At 41.7% G+C, this 20,707-nt stretch overlaps 1 protein-coding gene across 3 annotated transcripts in view; it reads left to right on the top strand.

Moving 5' to 3' along the window:
* Positions 1–20,707, top strand: part of FBXW5 (F-box and WD repeat domain containing 5) — a 256,286-nt gene that overhangs the window by 107,474 nt on the left and 128,105 nt on the right. For all 3 annotated transcript variants that reach the window (XM_053695329.1, XM_053695327.1, XM_053695328.1), the window contains exon 2: positions 5,255–5,475. In XM_053695329.1, the coding sequence (XP_053551304.1) occupies positions 5,283–5,475 (193 nt within the window). In that variant the 5' untranslated portion in view covers positions 5,255–5,282. The remainder of the gene's footprint in view (positions 1–5,254; positions 5,476–20,707) is intronic.

The raw sequence follows: 20,707 nt of genomic DNA, 5'->3' as shown, positions 1-20,707 counted from the left end.
CAGATTAACAGTGCATACTGACAACAACACTGACACTATGTGAAGCACTGACATGGGGCACTTAATGACAGCAGCAGTGACATAGCGGCAGGTACACTGACAGCAGCAGTGTCACAGGAGGCACACTTATAGCAATACTGACAGAAGCACTAACATGAGGCAGGGCTCACTAAAAGTAGTGATCAGTGGTGATACAGGAGCAGGATATACGATAGCAGCAGTGGCAGGGCACTGTGACCATAACACTGTTTACTTACATGGGGCAGGACTCACTGACAGCAGCAGTGTGTGACACAGAACAAGGCACACTGACAGCAACACTGTTTACTGACATGGTGTAGGGCTCACTGACAGCAGCAATTACACAGGAGCAGCACACACTAAGAACTGAAACTGTATAGAGCACACTATCAAATGCACTGCTGGCATACTTACCCAGGGACAGAGCTTATTGACAGGAGGGCTGGTGTGGCCTCTGTGACAGAGAGTCTATTAGACAGGGGCAGACTGCTGTTAGTTATGATGAGGGGGAGGTAAACATTCACAGCAATCCACAGTACATATGTGCTGGATATCATCTTACCACAGGGATCTTTAGTAATTCATAACAGTGATCATGAGGGTATGCTGGTGACTAGTCATAGTGGGCATGAGGGCATGCTGGTGACTAGTCATAGTGGGCATGTGGGCATGCTGGTCACTAGTCATAGTGGGCATGCTGGTCACTAGTCATAGTGGGCATGCTGGTCACTAGTCATAGTGGGCATGAGGGCATGCTGGTCACTAGTCATAGTGGGCATGAGGGCATGCTGGTCATTAGTCATAGTGGGTATGAGGGCATGCTGGTGACTAGTCATAGTAGGCATGAGGGCATGCTGGTCACTAGTCATAGTGGGCATGAGGGCATGCTGGTCACTAGTCATAGTGGGCATGAGGGCATGCTGGTCACTAGTCATAGTGGGCATGAGGGCATGCTGGTCATTAGTCATAGTGGGCATGAGGGCATGCTGGTCACTAGTCATAGTGGGCATGAGGGCATGCTGTTCATTAGTCATAGTGGGCATGAGGGCATGCTGGTCACTAGTCATAGTGGGCATGAGGGCATGCTGGTCATTAGTCATAGTGGGCATGAGGGCATGCTGGTCACTAGTCATAGTGGGCATGAGGGCATGCTGGTCATTAGTCATAGTGGGTATGAGGGCATGCTGGTGACTAGTCATAGTAGGCATGAGGGCATGCTGGTGACTAGTCATAGTGGGCATGAGGGCATGCTGGTGACTAGTCATAGTGGGCATGAGGGCATGCTGGTGACTAGTCATAGTGGGCAGGAGTGCACTTTGTCAACTACTGTGCATGTATCCATGCTGGTGATTAATCATAGTGAGCATAAGTGCATGGTGGCAGCAAGTCACAATGAGCATGAGTGCAGGCTGGTGTCTAATTACAGTGAGCATGAGTGCAGGCTTGTGCCTGATTACAGTGAGCTTGAGTGCAGGCTGGTGTCTAATTACAGTGAGCACAAGTGCAGGCTGGTGTATGATTACATTGAGTACAAGTGCAGTCCTGTGACTAATTAAAGTGAGCACGAGTGCAGGCCGGTGACTAATTACAGTGAGCACTAGTGCAGGCCGGTGACTAATTACAGTGGGCACTAGTGCAGGCCGGTGACTAATTATAGTGAGCATGAGTGCAGGCTGGTTTCTGATTAGAGTGAGCATGAGTGCAGGACAGTGACTACAGTGATCAGGAGTGCAGGCTGCTGTCTGATTACAGTGATCAGGAGTGCAGGCTGCTGTCTGATTACAGTGAACAGGAGTGCAGGCTGCTGTCTGATTACAGTGATCAGGAGTGCAGGCTGGTTTCTGATTACAGTGAGGAGGAGTGCAGGCTGGTTTCTGATTAAAGTGAGCAGGAGTGCAGGCTTGTTTCTGATTACAGTGAGGAGGAGTGCAGGCTGGTTTCTGATTACAGTGAGCAGGAGTGCAGGCTTGTGTCTGATTACAGCGAGCAGGAGTGCAGGCTTGTGTCTGATTACAGCGAGCAGGAGTGCAGGCTTGTGTCTGATTACAGCGAGCAGGAGTGCAGGCTTGTGTCTGATTACAGCGAGCAGGAGTGCAGGCTTGTGTCTGATTACAGCGAGCAGGAGTGCAGGCTTGTGTCTGATTACAGCGAGCAGGAGTGCAGGCTTGTGTCTGATTACAGCGAGCAGGAGTGCAGGCTTGTGTCTGATTACAGCGAGCAGGAGTGCAGGCTTGTGTCTGATTACAGCGAGCAGGAGTGCAGGCTTGTGTCTGATTACAGCGAGCAGGAGTGCAGGCTTGTGTCTGATTACAGCGAGCAGGAGTGCAGGCTTGTGTCTGATTACAGCGAGCAGGAGTGCAGGCTTGTGTCTGATTACAGCGAGCAGGAGTGCAGGCTTGTGTCTGATTACAGCGAGCAGGAGTGCAGGCTTGTGTCTGATTACAGCGAGCAGGAGTGCAGGCTTGTGTCTGATTACAGCGAGCAGGAGTGCAGGCTTGTGTCTGATTACAGCGAGCAGGAGTGCAGGCTTGTGTCTGATTACAGCGAGCAGGAGTGCAGGCTTGTGTCTGATTACAGCGAGCAGGAGTGCAGGCTTGTGTCTGATTACAGCGAGCAGGAGTGCAGGCTTGTGTCTGATTACAGCGAGCAGGAGTGCAGGCTTGTGTCTGATTACAGCGAGCAGGAGTGCAGGCTTGTGTCTGATTACAGCGAGCAGGAGTGCAGGCTTGTGTCTGATTACAGCGAGCAGGAGTGCAGGCTTGTGTCTGATTACAGCGAGCAGGAGTGCAGGCTTGTGTCTGATTACAGCGAGCAGGAGTGCAGGCTTGTGTCTGATTACAGCGAGCAGGAGTGCAGGCTTGTGTCTGATTACAGCGAGCAGGAGTGCAGGCTGGTTTCTGATTACAGCGAGCAGGAGTGCAGGCTTGTGTCTGATTACAGCGAGCAGGAGTGCAGGCTGGTTTCTGATTACAGCGAGCAGGAGTGCAGGCTGGTTTCTGATTACAGCGAGCAGGAGTGCAGGCTGGTTTCTGATTACAGCGAGCAGGAGTGCAGGCTGGTTTCTGATTACAGCGAGCAGGAGTGCAGGCTGGTTTCTGATTACAGCGAGCAGGAGTGCAGGCTGGTTTCTGATTACAGCGAGCAGGAGTGCAGGCTGGTTTCTGATTACAGCGAGCAGGAGTGCAGGCTGGTTTCTGATTACAATGAGCAGGAGTGCAGGCTGGTTTCTTATTACAATGAGCAGGAGTGCAGGCCGGTGACTAATTATAGTGAGCATGAGTGCAGGCAGGTTTCTGATTAGAGTGAGCACGAGTGCAGGCCAGTGACTAATTAGAGTGAGCATGAGTGCAGGCTTGTGTCTGATTACAGTGATCAGGAGTGCAGGCTGGTTTCTGATTACACTGAGCAGGAGTGCAGGCTGGTTTCTGATTACACTGAGCAGGAGTGCAGGCTGGTTTCTGATTACACTGAGCAGGAGTGCAGGCTGGTTTCTGATTACACTGAGCAGGAGTGCAGGCTGGTTTCTGATTACACTGAGCAGGAGTGCAGGCTGGTTTCTGATTACACTGAGCAGGAGTGCAGGCTGGTTTCTGATTACACTGAGCAGGAGTGCAGGCTGGTGTCTGATTACAGTGAGCAGGAGTGCAGGCTGGTTTCTGATTACAGTGAGCAGGAGTGCAGGCTGGTTTCTGATTACAGTGAGCAGGAGTGCAGGCTGGTTTCTGATTACAGTGAGCAGGAGTGCAGGCTGGTTTCTGATTACAGTGAGCAGGAGTGCAGGTTGGTTTCTTTTTACAGTGAGCAGGAGTGCAGGCTGGTTTCTGATTACAGTGAGCAGGAGTGCAGGCTTGTTTCTGATTACAGTGATCAGGAGTGCAGGCTGGTTTCTGATTACAGTGAGCAGGAGTGCAGGCTGGTTTCTGATTACAGTGAGCAGGAGTGCAGGCTGGTTTCTGATTACAGTGAGGAGTGCAGGCTGGTTTCTGATTACAGTGAGCAGGAGGGCAGGCTGGTTTCTGATTACAGTGAGCAGGAGTGCAGGCTGGTTTCTTTTTACAGTGAGCAGGAGTGCAGGCTGGTTTCTGATTACAGTGAGGAGTGCAGGCTGGTTTCTGATTACAGTGAGCAGGAGTGCAGGCTGGTGTCTGATTACACTGAGCAGGAGTGCAGGCTGGTGTCTGATTACACTGAGCAGGAGTGCAGGCTGGTGTCTGATTACACTGAGCAGGAGTGCAGGCTGGTGTCTGATTACACTGAGCAGGAGTGCAGGCTGGTGTCTGATTACAGTGAGCAGGAGTGCAGGCTGCTGTCTGATTACAGTGAGCAGGAGTGCAGGCTGCTGTCTGATTACAGTGAGCCGGAGTGCAGGCTGCTGTCTGATTACAGTGAGCAGGAGGGCAGGCTGCTGTCTGATTACAGTGAGCAGGAGGGCAGGCTGGTTTCTGATTACAGTGAGCAGGAGGGCAGGCTGGTTTCTGATTACAGTGAGCAGGAGGGCAGGCTGGTTTCTGATTACAGTGAGCAGGAGTGCAGGCTGGTGTCTGATTATACTGAGCAGGAGTGCAGGCTGGTTTCTGATTACAGTGAGCAGGAGTGCAGGCTGGTGTCTGATTATACTGAGCAGGAGTGCAGGCTGGTGTCTGATTACACTGAGCAGGAGTGCAGGCTGGTGTCTGATTACACTGAGCAGGAGTGCAGGCTGGTGTCTGATTACAGTGAGCAGGAGTGCAGGCTGGTGTCTGATTACAGTGAGCAGGAGTGCAGGATGCTGTCTGATTACAGTGAGCAGGAGTGCAGGCTGCTGTCTGATTACAGTGAGCAGGAGTGCAGGCTGCTGTCTGATTACAGTGAGCAGGAGGGCAGGCTGCTGTCTGATTACAGTGAGCAGGAGGGCAGGCTGCTGTCTGATTACAGTGAGCAGGAGGGCAGGCTGGTTTCTGATTACAGTGAGCAGGAGGGCAGGCTGGTTTCTGATTACAGTGAGCAGGAGGGCAGGCTGGTTTCTGATTACAGTGAGCAGGAGTGCAGGCTGGTGTCTGATTATACTGAGCAGGAGTGCAGGCTGGTTTCTGATTACAGTGAGCAGGAGTGCAGGCTTGTTACAGCTGCATATTAGTCACTTTGTATGTGGGCTGCAGGCTTTGCATTTGATTGATTTGACATGCAGTGACCATTTATTATGAGTGTAATGCTAAGAGGTGTTACTGAAAACATTCAATTCTTTCTCTTTTAGGGCCGGCTAAAGATGACAGAAGTATACAATGGACAGCGATGGCCAGTCACTGCTACCTGACAGCATCCTCTACCAGATCTTCCTTAGCCTCAGCCCTACAGACCTCCTGTCTGCTGGTCTAGTCTGCCGGCGCTGGTACGCTGTATCACGTGATGACTTCCTGTGGAAAGAACTCTTCTACCAATGTTACCGCGTGCAGCGACACATTCCCCGTTACCCAGGTGAGTGTAGGGAGACGCAACGCTAGAAACCCCTTTGAAGAGAAGACCATATTTAGCTCACTCGGTTGGGTGTGTTTTGCTCTTGAGAGTTTGCAAAAGGGCTTGTAACATTAGTTACTATAACGGTTAACACTTTCAAGACAGGAGCAAGTGTTAACGAGAGGAACAAAGTTCTAATGTAAGCATTTGCTTGAAAAAGGAAATCTTGTGCCTATAATGCTAGTCTCGCCCTCCAGTCAGATTTTACATTTGCTAAAAGCAGGAGGGAGCAGGATGCCTACAAAGCCCAGCTTAAAAGAACAGTATACTCCAATTTTCATTTAACTGCATGTGGTAGACACTACTATAAAGAATAATATGCACAGATACCGATCTAAAAATCCAGTATAAAACCTTTTAAAAGATTACTTAGAAGCTCCCAGTTTAGCACAGTTGAAAAGGTTAATTGGAACACCCATATTCTATAGCAAAAAAAGCAGACACTTCTCCCCCCCCTTCCGCTGCATATGAAAAGACTCTTTACACAAACAGGGGCAAGCTGGAGTAGGTATACGTCTGTATTCTCCTAAAACTTTGGGGCTTGGTTAGGAGTCTGAAAATCAGCGCAATGTTATTAAAAATAAGCAAAACTATACATTTTGTTTTAAAAAAAACTCTGTATAGGCTATATAAATGGATCAGCTACAAAATATTTGTGCAAAGAAAAATCTAGTGTATAATGTCCCTTTAACCTGGGTGCTAAGCTGTTTTAAGGTTTTTTTATATTTTTTAACTTTTCTCCCCCCCCCCCCCTCGGATTCCCAAGACTTACATTGCTGGAATGGTTAGGTGATTACCTTTCCAACGGTGGGTCTTGGGGGTCTGTAGCTGCTTAGGTGCCTGAGATACAGGCTTCTAAGCAGCATTACATGAAGCCCCGGCGATGCCTTTCACTTTGCAGGCCCGATCGCCAGGGTAGGAGCAGGTGGGAGCCCCCAGATCTTCCTCAAGGTGGTAGAGTGCTAGCGACGGCTCTGAGCCGTCGTTAGCACCAGAGTGGGAAACTCTGCGACGCCTCAGAGCCGTCGTTACCACTCAAAGGGTTAAGGACGGCATGGAACGTTCTAACGGCATCTAGGGGTTAAAGGACCTTTCAATACAGCAGAATAGCATAATCAACAAACAAAAAGACACTGCAAAAGCATTTAGTTTGAATTTCTCAATTTGTGTTTGAAGTGGGAGGTATGTGTTTGCTAGGTTGTTGATATATAATGTGTTACTGTTTTCACATTTGATCACTTTTTGTTGATCTGAAGAAAGGGACTTGAGTTCCCTGAAACATCATCCATGCTGACAAACTCCAATGCTTGGAGTTTGTCAGAATTTGTGGGGGGGTTTTGTTCACCCGCCTCTTGAGGATTGATCACAAGTTCTCAATGGGATTAAGGTCTGGGGAGTTTCCTGGCCATGGACCCAAAAGTTCGATGTTTTGTTCCCCAAGCCACTTAGTTATCACTTTTGCCTTATGGCAAGGTGCTCCATCATGCTGGAAAAGGCATTGCTCGTCAGTAAGCTGTTCTTGGATGTGTGAGCCCACTCCCTTGGCTGAGAAGCAACCCCACACTTGGGGGTCAGCCCGCCTGTATGCACTACTTGCGAGTGCTAAGCTCTTTGTGAGTATCAGGTCAGCCCGCCTGTATGCACTACTTGCGAGTGCTAAGCTCTTTGTGAGTATCCACTTGGCAGATACTTTTTATGTTTGTATCATTTTGATCTTGACGATATTACACCATTAGGCGCTCTCTCTTTGTGCTTTCAATTTTTCAGTTCACCCGACTTACCACCGGTTTGGAGTGGAGCAGCCTTCCAGAATTATTGATTCCGACAGTGTCGATTTCACCTATCTATCATTGACTCTGCACTTTATTGTGAATTCAAATTCGTTTGTATTTTTATTTATTTTCAAATATTCAATCTATTGTTTATATATTTAATATTTTATCACTCTATCCATATCATATGCCCATTGCATGGGATGAGATTCAATTGGAGGTTTTTTTGAGTACACACCACTATTTATGCGAGCAATATATTCACCAAATTAGACACATCCAGTTTTTTAGACATACACACTAGAATCTTTTGTCGGTAAATTTTATTTCATCTGTGTATTTTTTCACACAAGTACTAACACAAACACAATATTACAATTTATGATCACTATTAGATCCACTATTTTGAATTTATTTTGTTGACACGCCAGCACAGACAACACGCACAATTCCCCTGCATTAGTATAGCGCACCCTATCGTATGATTCAATATCGTACTTTTTTTAACCCCACACATGAATGGTCTCAGGAGGCCTTACTGTTGGCATTACACAGGACTGATGGTAGAGCTCACCTTTTCTTCTCTGGACAAGGTTTTTTCCGGATGCCCCAAACAATCTTAAAGGGGATTCATCGGAGAAAATGACTTCACTCCAGTCCTCAGCAGTCCAATCCCTGTAGCTTTTGCAGAATATTAGTCTGTCTCTGATGTTTTTCCTGGAGAGAAGTGGCTTCTTTGCTGCCCTTGATGCCAGGCCATCCTCCAAAAGTCTTCACCTCACTGTGCGTGCAGATGCACTGACGCCTGCCTGCTGCTATTCCTGAGCAAGCTCTGCACTGGTGGTGCTCCGATCCTGCAACTGAATTAACTTTAGGAGACGGCCCTGGTGCTTGCTGGACTTTCTTGGGCGCCCTGAAGCCTTCTTCACAACAATTGAACCTCTGCTTTTTGGGGGATTAAAGGAACATTATACACTAATTTTTTCTTTGCATAAATGTTTTGTAGATGATCTATTTATAAAGCCCATGAAGTTGTTAGTTTTTTTTAAATGTATAGTTTTCCTTATTTTTAAATAACATTGCTCTGATTTTCAGACTCCTAACCAAGCCCCAAAGTTTTATGTGAATACCGTCAGATACATACTCCAGCTTGCTCCTGTTTGTGTAAAGGGTCTTTTCATATGCAAAAGAAGGGGGAGGGTCTTATTCCCACTTGCAGTGGGCTTTCCAGCTAACTTTTTAACAGAGCTAAACTGAGAGCTTCTAAGTTTTTAAACCGTTTTATACTGGATTTTTATATCAGTATCTGTGCATCTTATTTGTTATAGAAGTGTCTATTACATGCAGTTATATGAAAATTGTTGTATACTGTCCCTTTAAGTTAATTTTCATGGCAAATAGGGACTTTGCAATTAATTACAATTGATCTGATCACTCTTCATAACATTCTGGAGTATATTCAAATTGCCATCATAAAAACAGAGGCAGCAGACTTTGTGAAAATTAAAGTGAAGGTAAAGTTTTTCCGATCTCTATACACCAATCTCTAAACCAAGTTTTTGTCACAAATCGATTTATATACTTTTGTGAAAAATAACTTTTATTTTTCGCTATCGTTACCTTCCTGACTCCTCCCCACAGCCATTTCCTTATTTTAGAGACTGACTTACAGAGCGGTCTCCAACGCGTGTTCACGAGGAATGCAACAAACTGCACATGCGCATATCATAGTCCACTCATGATTTCTTATTAGTTTTCCTTTTTAATAAGATTATAAATAAATTATTAAACAGTATACATAAGCAATAATTGATATGCCATTTCTCATACTAATGTATTATATGCGATTACACCGTTATTGTTTTAAAACAGTAATTGCACTGTTTATTACGCTGTGTAAATATTTGTAGCAGTCCTGATTTCAGCCGTCTTGATTGTTGCTGTCTGAAGAATGCCTCTTACATATCTTGGGAAATTCAATAACAATATGAATAGTCATGCGCGAAACGGGAGCGCGCTTGTATTGCAAGTCCAACAAAAAAACAAAAACGCATGCGCAGATTATCCGGGAGATGGATGACTTAGATTGACGGCCGCCTATGGGCCAGAATTTCAGTTGGATGAAAAGAAAACGTGACCAAACAAAAAAAAAATAAAAAAAATTACGGGTTGACATCGGCAAAGTAAAATATGTGATTATAAACAGGAAAAAAAGACTTTATTATTTCAAATTGAAAAAAATGATGACTTAAGCTCATATTAATTTGGGTCAACAAGTGATATTAGACTGTGAAATAGTTAACTTTACCTTCACTTTAATATTTGTGTCATTCTCAAAACTTTTGGCCAGGACTGTATGTGTGTGTATATATAGTGTAGTGTAGGGCACCTCCCACCGGCACTGGAGGAGAGTGTTACAGACATTTACACAGACCGTGTCGCTGTCTGTAACAATAATAATCTGCTCTCATTTTGGAACGGAGCACCTATCATGCTCTGTTTCATATATGGAACAGATTGTCTGCAGCTCCGGAACAGCAGCTCTCGGCTGTCACTTTACAGCCAAGACTGCTGGAGCTTCCTGAAGCTGTGACGTACGATGGGCAATATACTGCATGGCATATATACGTCACTTTGGCTTAAGGTGTTAAACATAGATGGTGGCTTCATTTATGTCTTTTCCAATAATTATTGTTCAGCACTTGCTGTTAAATTGAGGAGCCAGACACAATTTATTAGAAGCTAAACAGCGATTTTGCATATTGATGTGTAGAATGATTCCAAAAGCCTGGAGGCATAAGTCAAATTTAGTAGCCGTGGCTCTCATGATTTGTCAAAATCTATGTACCCTGTACCTAGCAAAGAATGGATTAGAAACAAGTACTCAAGGACCAGTTTCCAGAAACCAGTGGATTGTGGATCACTGGTTCAAGTTACCCGCTAAGCACCACCCTCAACTGGACTCTGTTAAAGGGGGAAAGTGTGTTATAAGATATTAAAGGGATATGCAATGCAAAAATGTTCTTTTGTGATTCAGACAGAAGATACAATTTAAATTTTTTTTAATCAGTTTTACGTCTATTAGCAAATTCGCTCTGTTCTTATGGTATTCTTTGTCGAGGCTCTTGAGCTTTCGTCCCTGCTTTTCATCAAAAGATACCAAAAGAACAAAGAAAAAATTATAGTAGAAATAAATTAGAAAGTTATTTAAAATCCCGTGCTCTATCTGAAGAAAAGTGTTGCATTTCATATCCCTTTAAATACATCTATTTAAAACCATAGTTGCTGCCTGATTGTTAATTAAAAATTAATGTATCCTCTTAAAGTTTATTATTATAATTGGCGTATTGTACAGCTAGTTACTTGGGTAAATCTGCTCCATTAAATTCTAAGAAAGCTCATGCGCTTCTTTGTCCGCTTGGCTGCCACGTGCATGTGCAGTGGAGTCCCACAGCTTGGCACACCAGGAAGGCAAGGAGAGATGCAGGCAGTCCTCTACCCATGGGCTGTAACAGCTGCTACTTATTTTGAGATAAAATGTGTAGCCATTGGGCAGCCGGTGAAGACTTGAAGAAGAGATTATTTTTTACAACTTTATCTTGCAGCAACTATGTTTTTAAATTTATATTATTTATAGACGCACTTTGCTAATAACATTTTCTGAACTTTATTTGTATTGCTGTTTTTTATTTTTTTGGTTTTTCAAAAAAATTTACAAAATAGAAAAAGATGATTATAACGAACTTCATACTCAACAAATATCGATCCACCAATACGTCGAGAAACAGCCTTTTGCATTTTACTCATTAAATAGATATTTAATATACTCAAAAGCAGTGGTTCCCATTTGCTAATGGCCTTCAAGCTCGTCATCATTACAATTAGTTGCTCTATCTGCTAGATGTCTAAAGCAAAAAAAACTTTCTTGCTTTGTATTAGGCAAATGTCAGGGTGCCAGGAATCAGACTGAGACGAGAAGTGCAGAAATAATCACACCTTTATTAATAGCAAAAAATAATAAAAAGTCCACAAGTAAAATAACAAGCCAGGAATCAAAACCAGAGCTGGTAGTCAGACGGGCCGAGTCAGGAGCCAAAGCGAGTAGTCAGATGAGCTGGAATCAGGAACAAGCCAGGGATCAGGAACCAGGAGGGACATCAGACAGCCAGGTAATACATAGGAGCTCTCACAAACCGGTATGAGACAACGCAAGGGCAAAGCATACTGAACAGAGGCCCTTTAAATAATAAGTGATGACATCACAATTCTGAGACTGAATCCTGTCTCACACGGATGATGTATACCAGTCTGGCCAATTAAAGGAAGTGCAGGAAATAAGCAGCATCACACAGTATGCACCAGAGTCAACAAGAGAGGTGAGTAAAATGGCTGCCAGCAGCACATGGCAAATAAAACAGGGAAAAAAAACCTGACAACATCTTACAGTTTTCTGCTTTTAAGGTTTTTCCTTTTATGATCATTTGTTTTATTTCAACTTATACTTTTTCTGACTGCGAGAGATTACAGCCACTGGTACGGAAGACTTGCATTCTTTGTTTTACCACTGCTGTATATCAGCATGTTTTGTGTAGTAACGGGAAATATAGCAAAAGACCTGTTGTGTCCGAGTAGCTCTGCACAGTTTTCTAGTCTTCTGTCACCAGAAATAAACTGTATAGTGTGCTCAACATAACACTTGGTAAGTAGAATACATTTTCCAGAAAGTTCCTTGGTGCAGTTGTACAACTATTCTCCAAGCAATAAACTAATTCTAGATTTCTAAGTGTGGTGATTTATGGCTACTCCTATGTGACATAAAACCAGACACAAAGAAACTGGTATCACTTCATTAAGCCCATTCATCACCTTAAAAGGACATTAAACACTAAATAAATGCTAGATAGTATGAAACATTCAAAAACAAGATTAGTCTGTGAATAACATGTAGATGTATTTTTTATAGTTTCATTAGCTGATTAAATAGTGATAAAATAAGTGTACAGATTTAGTGTCTGTAAAGCAATGGGAGCTGCCATGTTGTAACTTAGGTTACTTTCTCTGCTGTGGCCAATTAGGGACAGTTATAAATAGGTCACTAGAGTGTGCAGCCAATGGCTGTGGGGAATATAACAGTGTTCTGCACTTCCATTTCTAACAGGAACTGAAAAGCTCACAATTTCAGAATGGAATTAAAGGAAAAGGGGTCAAAATAAATAATGAAAGTATATTGCAAAGTGTTTTTTTTCTATATTTAGGATTTATCATTTTATATTACCATCTCCAAGTGTTTAATGTCCCTTTAACACGTTTTTGAATAGTGAACTAATTACTTAATGTGGTATATAAGACTCTTGTACAGTGACTATCAATTTTTAAAAGCTTGTATTACAATATCAAGGTAATACAATGTAAATTTAAAATTTGAATAAATGGTTAAAGGGACATGAAACCCAAAATGTTTCTTTCATGATTCAGATAGAGAATAAAATTTGAAACAACTTTACAATTTACTTAAATTATTTAATTTGCTTTCTTCTCTTGTTATCCTTTGCTGAAAGGTTTATCTAGGAAAGCTCAGGAGCAGCAAAGAACCTAGGTTCTAGGTGCTGATTGGTTGCAGCATATATATACCGATTGTCATTGGCTCACACATGTGTTCAGTCAGCAACCAGTTAGTGCATTTCTGCTCATTCAACAAAGCATACCAAGAGAACAAAGAAAAATTAATAATAGGCGTAAATTAGAAAATTGCTTAAAATTGCATGCTTCAGATCCCTTTAATGTTTAATGGGTAAGGGGGCGATGATGATATGTTTATGGATCTAAGGGGACAGAGGCTCGGAAAAAAATTAGGAACCACTGCTCTAAAGAGTGAAAATAAAAAACGATAAGAGGGAAATAAAAATAATATATATTTCTGTAACATCTGGATTAAATAAATAAAAATGTACTAACTCAAAGCCATTCTATGAATAGTTGCTACTACAGGTATAAATCCCCAAATCTGGAATTCCAAAATCCAAACTTATTCTGAAATCCAAACCTCTTCTGATCCTAAGCAGTTTGGATAAAGGTTTTTTTTTACATGTAATTATTTTTTTATCGTTAACCTGTTCACCTGTTTTTGCCATGGATTAAAAAGCTTTGCTTTTAAATTTCCCTTTTTTGGATTTGCCCTTTTTTGATTCACTGACCGTGTGCGAGGATACTCCTTTTATGTTGCTGAGTTTCTGATTGGGAGCTTTGGTGGGACTTCCTTTGTCCTGGGCACCGGAATCTTGGATCTCTGTTTCCGGTTTACGGCACAGGGCACACAGCGTGAAGATCTCTGTAAGTTGATAGGGGGCGGTGTGCATAGAGGCTTGGAGCTCATACCATAGTTGAAGATTGGACTCCAATCCCCTTATAGTCTAAAAACACGTTTTTTAAAGTAGAGATTGGACCATATTTATCAGAGTTTGTCAGTTACAATCTTAGAAACTCATCCTGAATAGCGAATAAGCTTCCCCAGCATGGATTTGACACGTTTTAGAACTTCCTAAACAACCAGGCCCGGGCACCGCGACCAGTTATGCCTGTCCTTTCATCTGCCAGGGTCTCGACCAATATGACAATCACTAATAGAAGTGTTCCCTGCTGTGTCAGTGACATGCCTACATCAGGCCTCAGATTAGACCTCTAGGAGATCAGCAATCAGACCCATTGCTTTACAGCCTATTACTTACTAAGGGGAAGAAGCACCAAAAACAGTATCAGCCCCTCACGGCCCCATCAGTGCAGCACCTCTGCACACCACACAAGCCACGTGCCATAGCTTTCATACCCTTCTAGATTATGTAGCCAATCAGAGTTCCTGATCATGTTATTTCATGATTTCAGCAGCCCAATCCAGAAACACAAGCTAAGATGGATCAGGTTGGTGAGCTCTCATTATCTTCACTATTCAGCATCCTAGGCAAGATTGTCTTCAGTAACCAGCTTGTGGATGATCAGGATAACCTCCTATTTAGATAAATAAATCAGCACAGCATCCTCTGTGGAAGCCATCTTATTTTTAGTTCTGACGGATATATTCCCAAGGCTACAGGATACCACAGCACTCTACAGCAAACATTGGTTGTTACGTTATCTTTCACATCACTGCTATCTTTTTTTCAAGGTTTATCTTAATGTTTATGCTGAAGTAGCTTCAGACTTATCTTTTAGTCTTGTAAATCACTATCCACAACCCACACTGCTAGTTGTATTGAAAAGCTTATGGTCTCAAAAGATTCAATTAAAGGGACAGTACACTGTAAAATTGTTTTTCCATAAATGTATTTTAAATGACTTGTTATACTAACTGCAGAGTATAAAATATTTGAGAAATTGCATTTTCGGGTTTATTTGTGTATCTGAAGTAGCTGGTTTTGTGCTTTGAAACCACATCCTATTACAATGGGTTGAGCTTCAGGTAATATCAGATCTCATTATGTTATCACTTTATGTACACAGACTTGCTTCCTTATCTTATATTTGTCTGGAACACCAAAGCTCAATACATAGAGAGAACAATGGAAAATTATCATTTTATTACTTAACTATCATGCCCCCCCCCCCCCCCACTGAGGGTGTAATCTCTTCTGCTAGCTGTGTTTACTTAGGCTTGTCAATAGCGTATACGCCAGTATCAAAACTTTCAGTATAGGTTGGGAAACCACAAGCTAAATCAGCTATTTCAAATGCTGAAATATGAGTAAAGGAGCTACTTGCAACCAATTTAATACACTCTAGCAGGTAAAAAGGATCATTGGGAATAATTTAAAGGGGAGAAAGTTTTTGGGTGAACTGTCCCTTTAAGGGCTGTAGCAAAGAAAACCCAAGATTATCACAATGGATTTGAGCAGATATGTCTGAACTGCTTGTTGAAATAGCAGGGACTCCCGATTGGTGGGACTAGCAATTCAAATCCGCAGAACCGGGACAGATACACCTATAGGTTGACCCATCCTGGCCTATGAGTTTAGGAGGGATTTAATTAGCCTGGGGCTAAACCTGTTTCCGTTCTTGCTTTTTGATCTAGCCTTTTTTATTAAAACCATTTTCTGCAAGAACCACTGACCTAACATCCTCTCTCCTTGTTAATAGCTCTTTATACGCTGGCATTTTAGTGCGTCAAAGTTATTAAAGGGACAGTCAACTCCAAACTTTTTATTGTTTAAAAGGATAGATAATCCCTTTATTCTCCATTCCCCAGTTTTGCACAGCAAACAAGGTTATATTAATATACTTTTTACCTCTGTGATTACCTTGTATCTAAGCCTCTCTTGACACACCCCTGATCACATGACTTTTTATTTATTATCTATTGCCTTGCATTTTAGCCATTTAGTGCTGTGTTGTGCCCAACTTCACGGGCGTGAGCACAATGTTATCTATATGACTCACATGAACTAGCAGTCCCCTATTGTAAAAAGCTAATAAAAAAAGCATGTGATAAAAGGCTGTCTGTAGTGGCTTAGAAACGGGCAGAAATTTAGAGGTTTAAATATTATAACGTATATTTATATAATAATGTTGGTTGTGCAAAGCTGGGGAATGGGTAGTAAAGTCGTGGGCTATCTTTTTTTAACTATAACAATTTTGGTGTTGACCGGCCATCTTATGTCAATGATCACGGAAGCCAAATCCTGCAGTCACTTATTTTAGTTTCATATTATTATTATGTTAGCTGAATTTGATCAGGAAATTTCCCAGCAGAAACATCTTTCATTTGACTCTATACTCAATACAGATATTTTTGGCAACTGAGCTCCCTGTAAGCTATGAAATAAAATGATTCCCTTCCAAAGGACACAGCACAATAATTTTTTAATTTCCTCCCTGTATCTTGGCATGCGTTCTCATTGCTTGGTTATAGCTTTGTAACATAGTACTATATAAGGGCGTATTTATAGGCATTATTGTACAGTGGTAGGCACAATGTGCAGTACTGTCTTGTCTCTCATTGAGTGCATAAACTCTGTTTGACTATATGCTAAAAAAGATGGATTTAAAAAAATGAAAGTGTGTTTATTAAAGTATGCTATAAGGCAGGTTCTTCAAACTTTATTTCCCAAGACCCAGTGCAATGATATCACTTACCTTTGCGACCTTTTTTATGCTTGGTCTGAAAATGTATGATGTAATAAACAATAAGATAGCTGCAATTTTTGGCAAAGTGTAAAATTTTTCCATTTTTTTTATATTTATTTCTTATTGTATTAATAACACACACACTCTCCTACAATACACACACCACATACACACTCTCATATAATACACACACATTCTCATATTAAACATACAACACACACACTCTCCTACAATGCACACACCTCATACACTCTCTCATATAACATACAACACACACACTCATAATAAAACATCACACACACTCTCCTACAATGTACACACCACATACACTCTCTCATATAATACACATTCTCATATTAAACATACAACACACACACTCTACTACAATGTACACACCTCATACACTCTCTCATATAACATACAACACACACACTCATAATAACACATCACACACACTCTCCTACAATGTACACACCACATACACTCTCTCATATAACATACAACACACACACTCATAATAACACATCACACACACTCTCCTACAATGTACACACCACATACACTCTCTCATATAACATACAACACACACACTCATAATAACACATCACACACACTCTCCTACAATGCACACACCACATACATTCTCTCATATAATACACATTCTCATATTAAACATACAACACACACACTCATAATAACACATCACACACACTCTCCTACAATGCACACACTACATACACTCTCTCATATAGCATTCAACACACAAACTCATAACACATCACACACACTCTCCTACAATGCACACACCTTATACTCTCTCATATAACATACAACACACACACTCATAATAACACATCACACACGCTCTCCTACAATGCACACACCTCATACACTCATATAACATACAACACACACACTCATAACACATCGCACACACTCTCCTACAATGCACACACCACATACACTCTCTCATATAACATACACTCATAATAACACACTCACACACCCTCTCCTACAATGCACACACCTCATACACTCTCTCATATAACATACAACACACACACACTCATAATAACACATCACACACACTCTCCTGCAATGTACACACCACATACACTCTCTCATATAACATACAACACACACACTCATAATAACACATCACACACACTCTCCTACAATGCACACACTACATACACACTCATAATATAACATCACACACACTCTCCTACAATGTACACACCACATACACTCTCTCATATAACATACAACACACACACTCATAATAAAACATCACACACACTCTCCTACAATGCACACACTACATACACTCTCTCATATAACATACAACACACACACTCATAATAACACATCACACACACTCTCCTACAATGTACACACCACATACACTCTCTCATATAACATACAACACACACACTCATAATAACACATCACACACACTCTCCTACAATGTACACACCACATACACTCTCTCATATAACATACAACACACACACTCATAATAACACATCACACACACTCTCCTACAATGTACACACCACATACACTCTCTCATATAACATACAACACACACACTCATAATAACACATCACACACACTCTCCTACAATGCACACACCACATACACTCTCTCATATAACATACACTCATAATAACACACTCACACACCCTCTCCTACAATGCACACACCTCATACACTCTCTCATATAACATACAACACACACACACACTCATAACACATCACACACACTCTCCTACAATGCACACACCACATACACTCTCTCATATAACATACAACACACACACTCATAATAACACATCACACACACTCTCCTACAATGCACACACTACATACACTCTCTCATATAACATACAACACACACACTCATAATAACACATCACACACGCTCTCCTACAATGTACACACCACATACACTCTCTCATATAACATACAACACACACACTCATAATAACACATCACACACACTCTCCTACAATGCACACACTACATACACTCTCTCATATAACATACAACACACACACTCATAATAACACATCACACACACTCTCCTACAATGCACACACTACATACACTCTCTCATATAACATACAACACACACACTCATAATAACACATCACACACACTCTCCTACAATGCACACACCTCATACACTCTCTCATATAACATACAACACACACACTCATAATAACACATCACACACACTCTCCTACAATGCACACACCTCATACACTCTCTCATATAACATACAACACACACTCTCCTACAATGCACACACCTCATACACGCTCTCATATAACATACAACACACACACTCATAATAACACATCACACACACTCTCCTACAATGTACACACCACATACACTCTCTCATATAACATACAACACACACACTCATAACACATCACACACACTCTCCTACAATGCACACACCACATACACTCTCTCATATAATACAGTTTCTCATATTAAACATACAACACACACACTCTACTACAACACACACACTCATAATAACACATCACACACACGCTCCTACAATGCACACACCACATACACTCTCTCATATAACATACACCACACACACTCATAACACATCACACACACTCTCCTACAATGCACACCCCACATACACTCTCTCATATAACATACAACACACACACTCATAATAACACATCACACACACTCTCCTACAATGCACACACCACATACACTCTCTCATATAACATACACACATTCTCATATTAAACATACAACACACACACTCATAATAACACATCACACACACTCTCCTACAACACACACAAGGCGTGACCCAGTAAATATGATGTTGTAACCTAGTGATAGGTCCCAACCCGTGGTTTGAAAAACCCTGCTTTAAGGGATTTAATTGCAAATCACTCATAAAGGTCTAGATTACAAGTGTTAATGGTATTGCGCTCTGACATTGCTTAAGTTAAATTAGTGGCACTTTGAACGAAAGTCTAGGGCGCGCTAACAACTGAATGTTGGATAACGCACATAATACCCATGTCTGCCATCACTCGAGCGCTAAACTGAAGGTTCTCTAAATTAAAGATGCACTAAGACGATGGTCAGATAGTGGAGTTTTTAACTTGAACTTAAAGGGACAGTCTACTCCAGTCTACTCTTTTAATTGTTTAAAAATATATCTAATCCCTTTATTACCCATTCCCCAGTTTTGCATAACCGATGCGGTTATATTAATATACTTTTTATCTCTGTGATTACCTTGTACCTAAGCCTCTGCAGACTGCCTCCTTATTTGTTTTTTTGACAGACCTGAATTGTAGTCAAGTTGTGCCCTCTCATAAGTAACTCCACAGGAGTCAGCACAGTGCTATCTATATGGCACACATGAACTAGTGCTGTCTAGCTGTGAAAAACTGTCAAAATGCACTGACATAAGAGGCAGCCTTCAAGGGTTTAGAAATTAGCATATGAGCTTACCTAGGTTTAGCTTTTAGCAAGGAATACCAAGAGAACAAAGCAAATTTGATGATAAAAGTAAATTAGAAAGTTGTTTAAAATTACATGTCCTATCTGAATCATGTTTTTTTTACTAGACTGTCCCTTTAAATATAGAAAGGTCAAAATTAAAATGTGCCTGAATACATTACAGTTTTAAACAAAAGAATTTTGCGATATGCTTCTAGTAAATGTTGTTACTGTTTTTAAGCAGCATACACACATATGCCGTGAGTGCTGGTGCATGAAAAAAGATGCCTGTGGTGTGTGTTGTGCCTGTGAAGGCTAAATGTGTGTCATAGAAGCCTCTGACTCTGAGAAGGCGTGGTGTTTGAACAGGTGTTCTAGACTAGAGAGTTGCTCCCTCATACTTGGGTTTTGTGAAATTTAACTGACATTGCAAAATGCTAAACAGTGATACTGTCCCTAAATAGCCACAGCAAAGGAGGCAAGGAGCATGAATTCCACAAGGCTTCTCTAGGGGTGTATCCCTGAACTGCTCTTGATTTGGAAATGCATATATATTATACTAACTAAATGACCATTTTAGATTCTTTAAAAACATTTTTTTTATTATAAATAAATAAAATTGACATTAATGTCCATTTTAGCTATAAGTGCAATTTTTTTTCAAACCCAAAGTATATGGGGACAGGGGGTTGAGAATGCGATGGGGATGTCTGAAGAATTGGTGTGTGTGAATGCCAGAGCTTGATTTGAGCCAAGGAGTTACAGCTCCTGAAATTTGACTTCTCTCTCCTAACCTTTTTGATTATTCCATA

This window comes from Bombina bombina, chromosome 12 (genome assembly GCF_027579735.1).
Source record: "Bombina bombina isolate aBomBom1 chromosome 12, aBomBom1.pri, whole genome shotgun sequence".
NCBI classification, from domain to species: Eukaryota; Metazoa; Chordata; class Amphibia; order Anura; family Bombinatoridae; genus Bombina; species Bombina bombina.
Note: the sequence above shows the minus strand (reverse complement) of the source record. Positions and strands in the feature narration are given on the sequence as shown.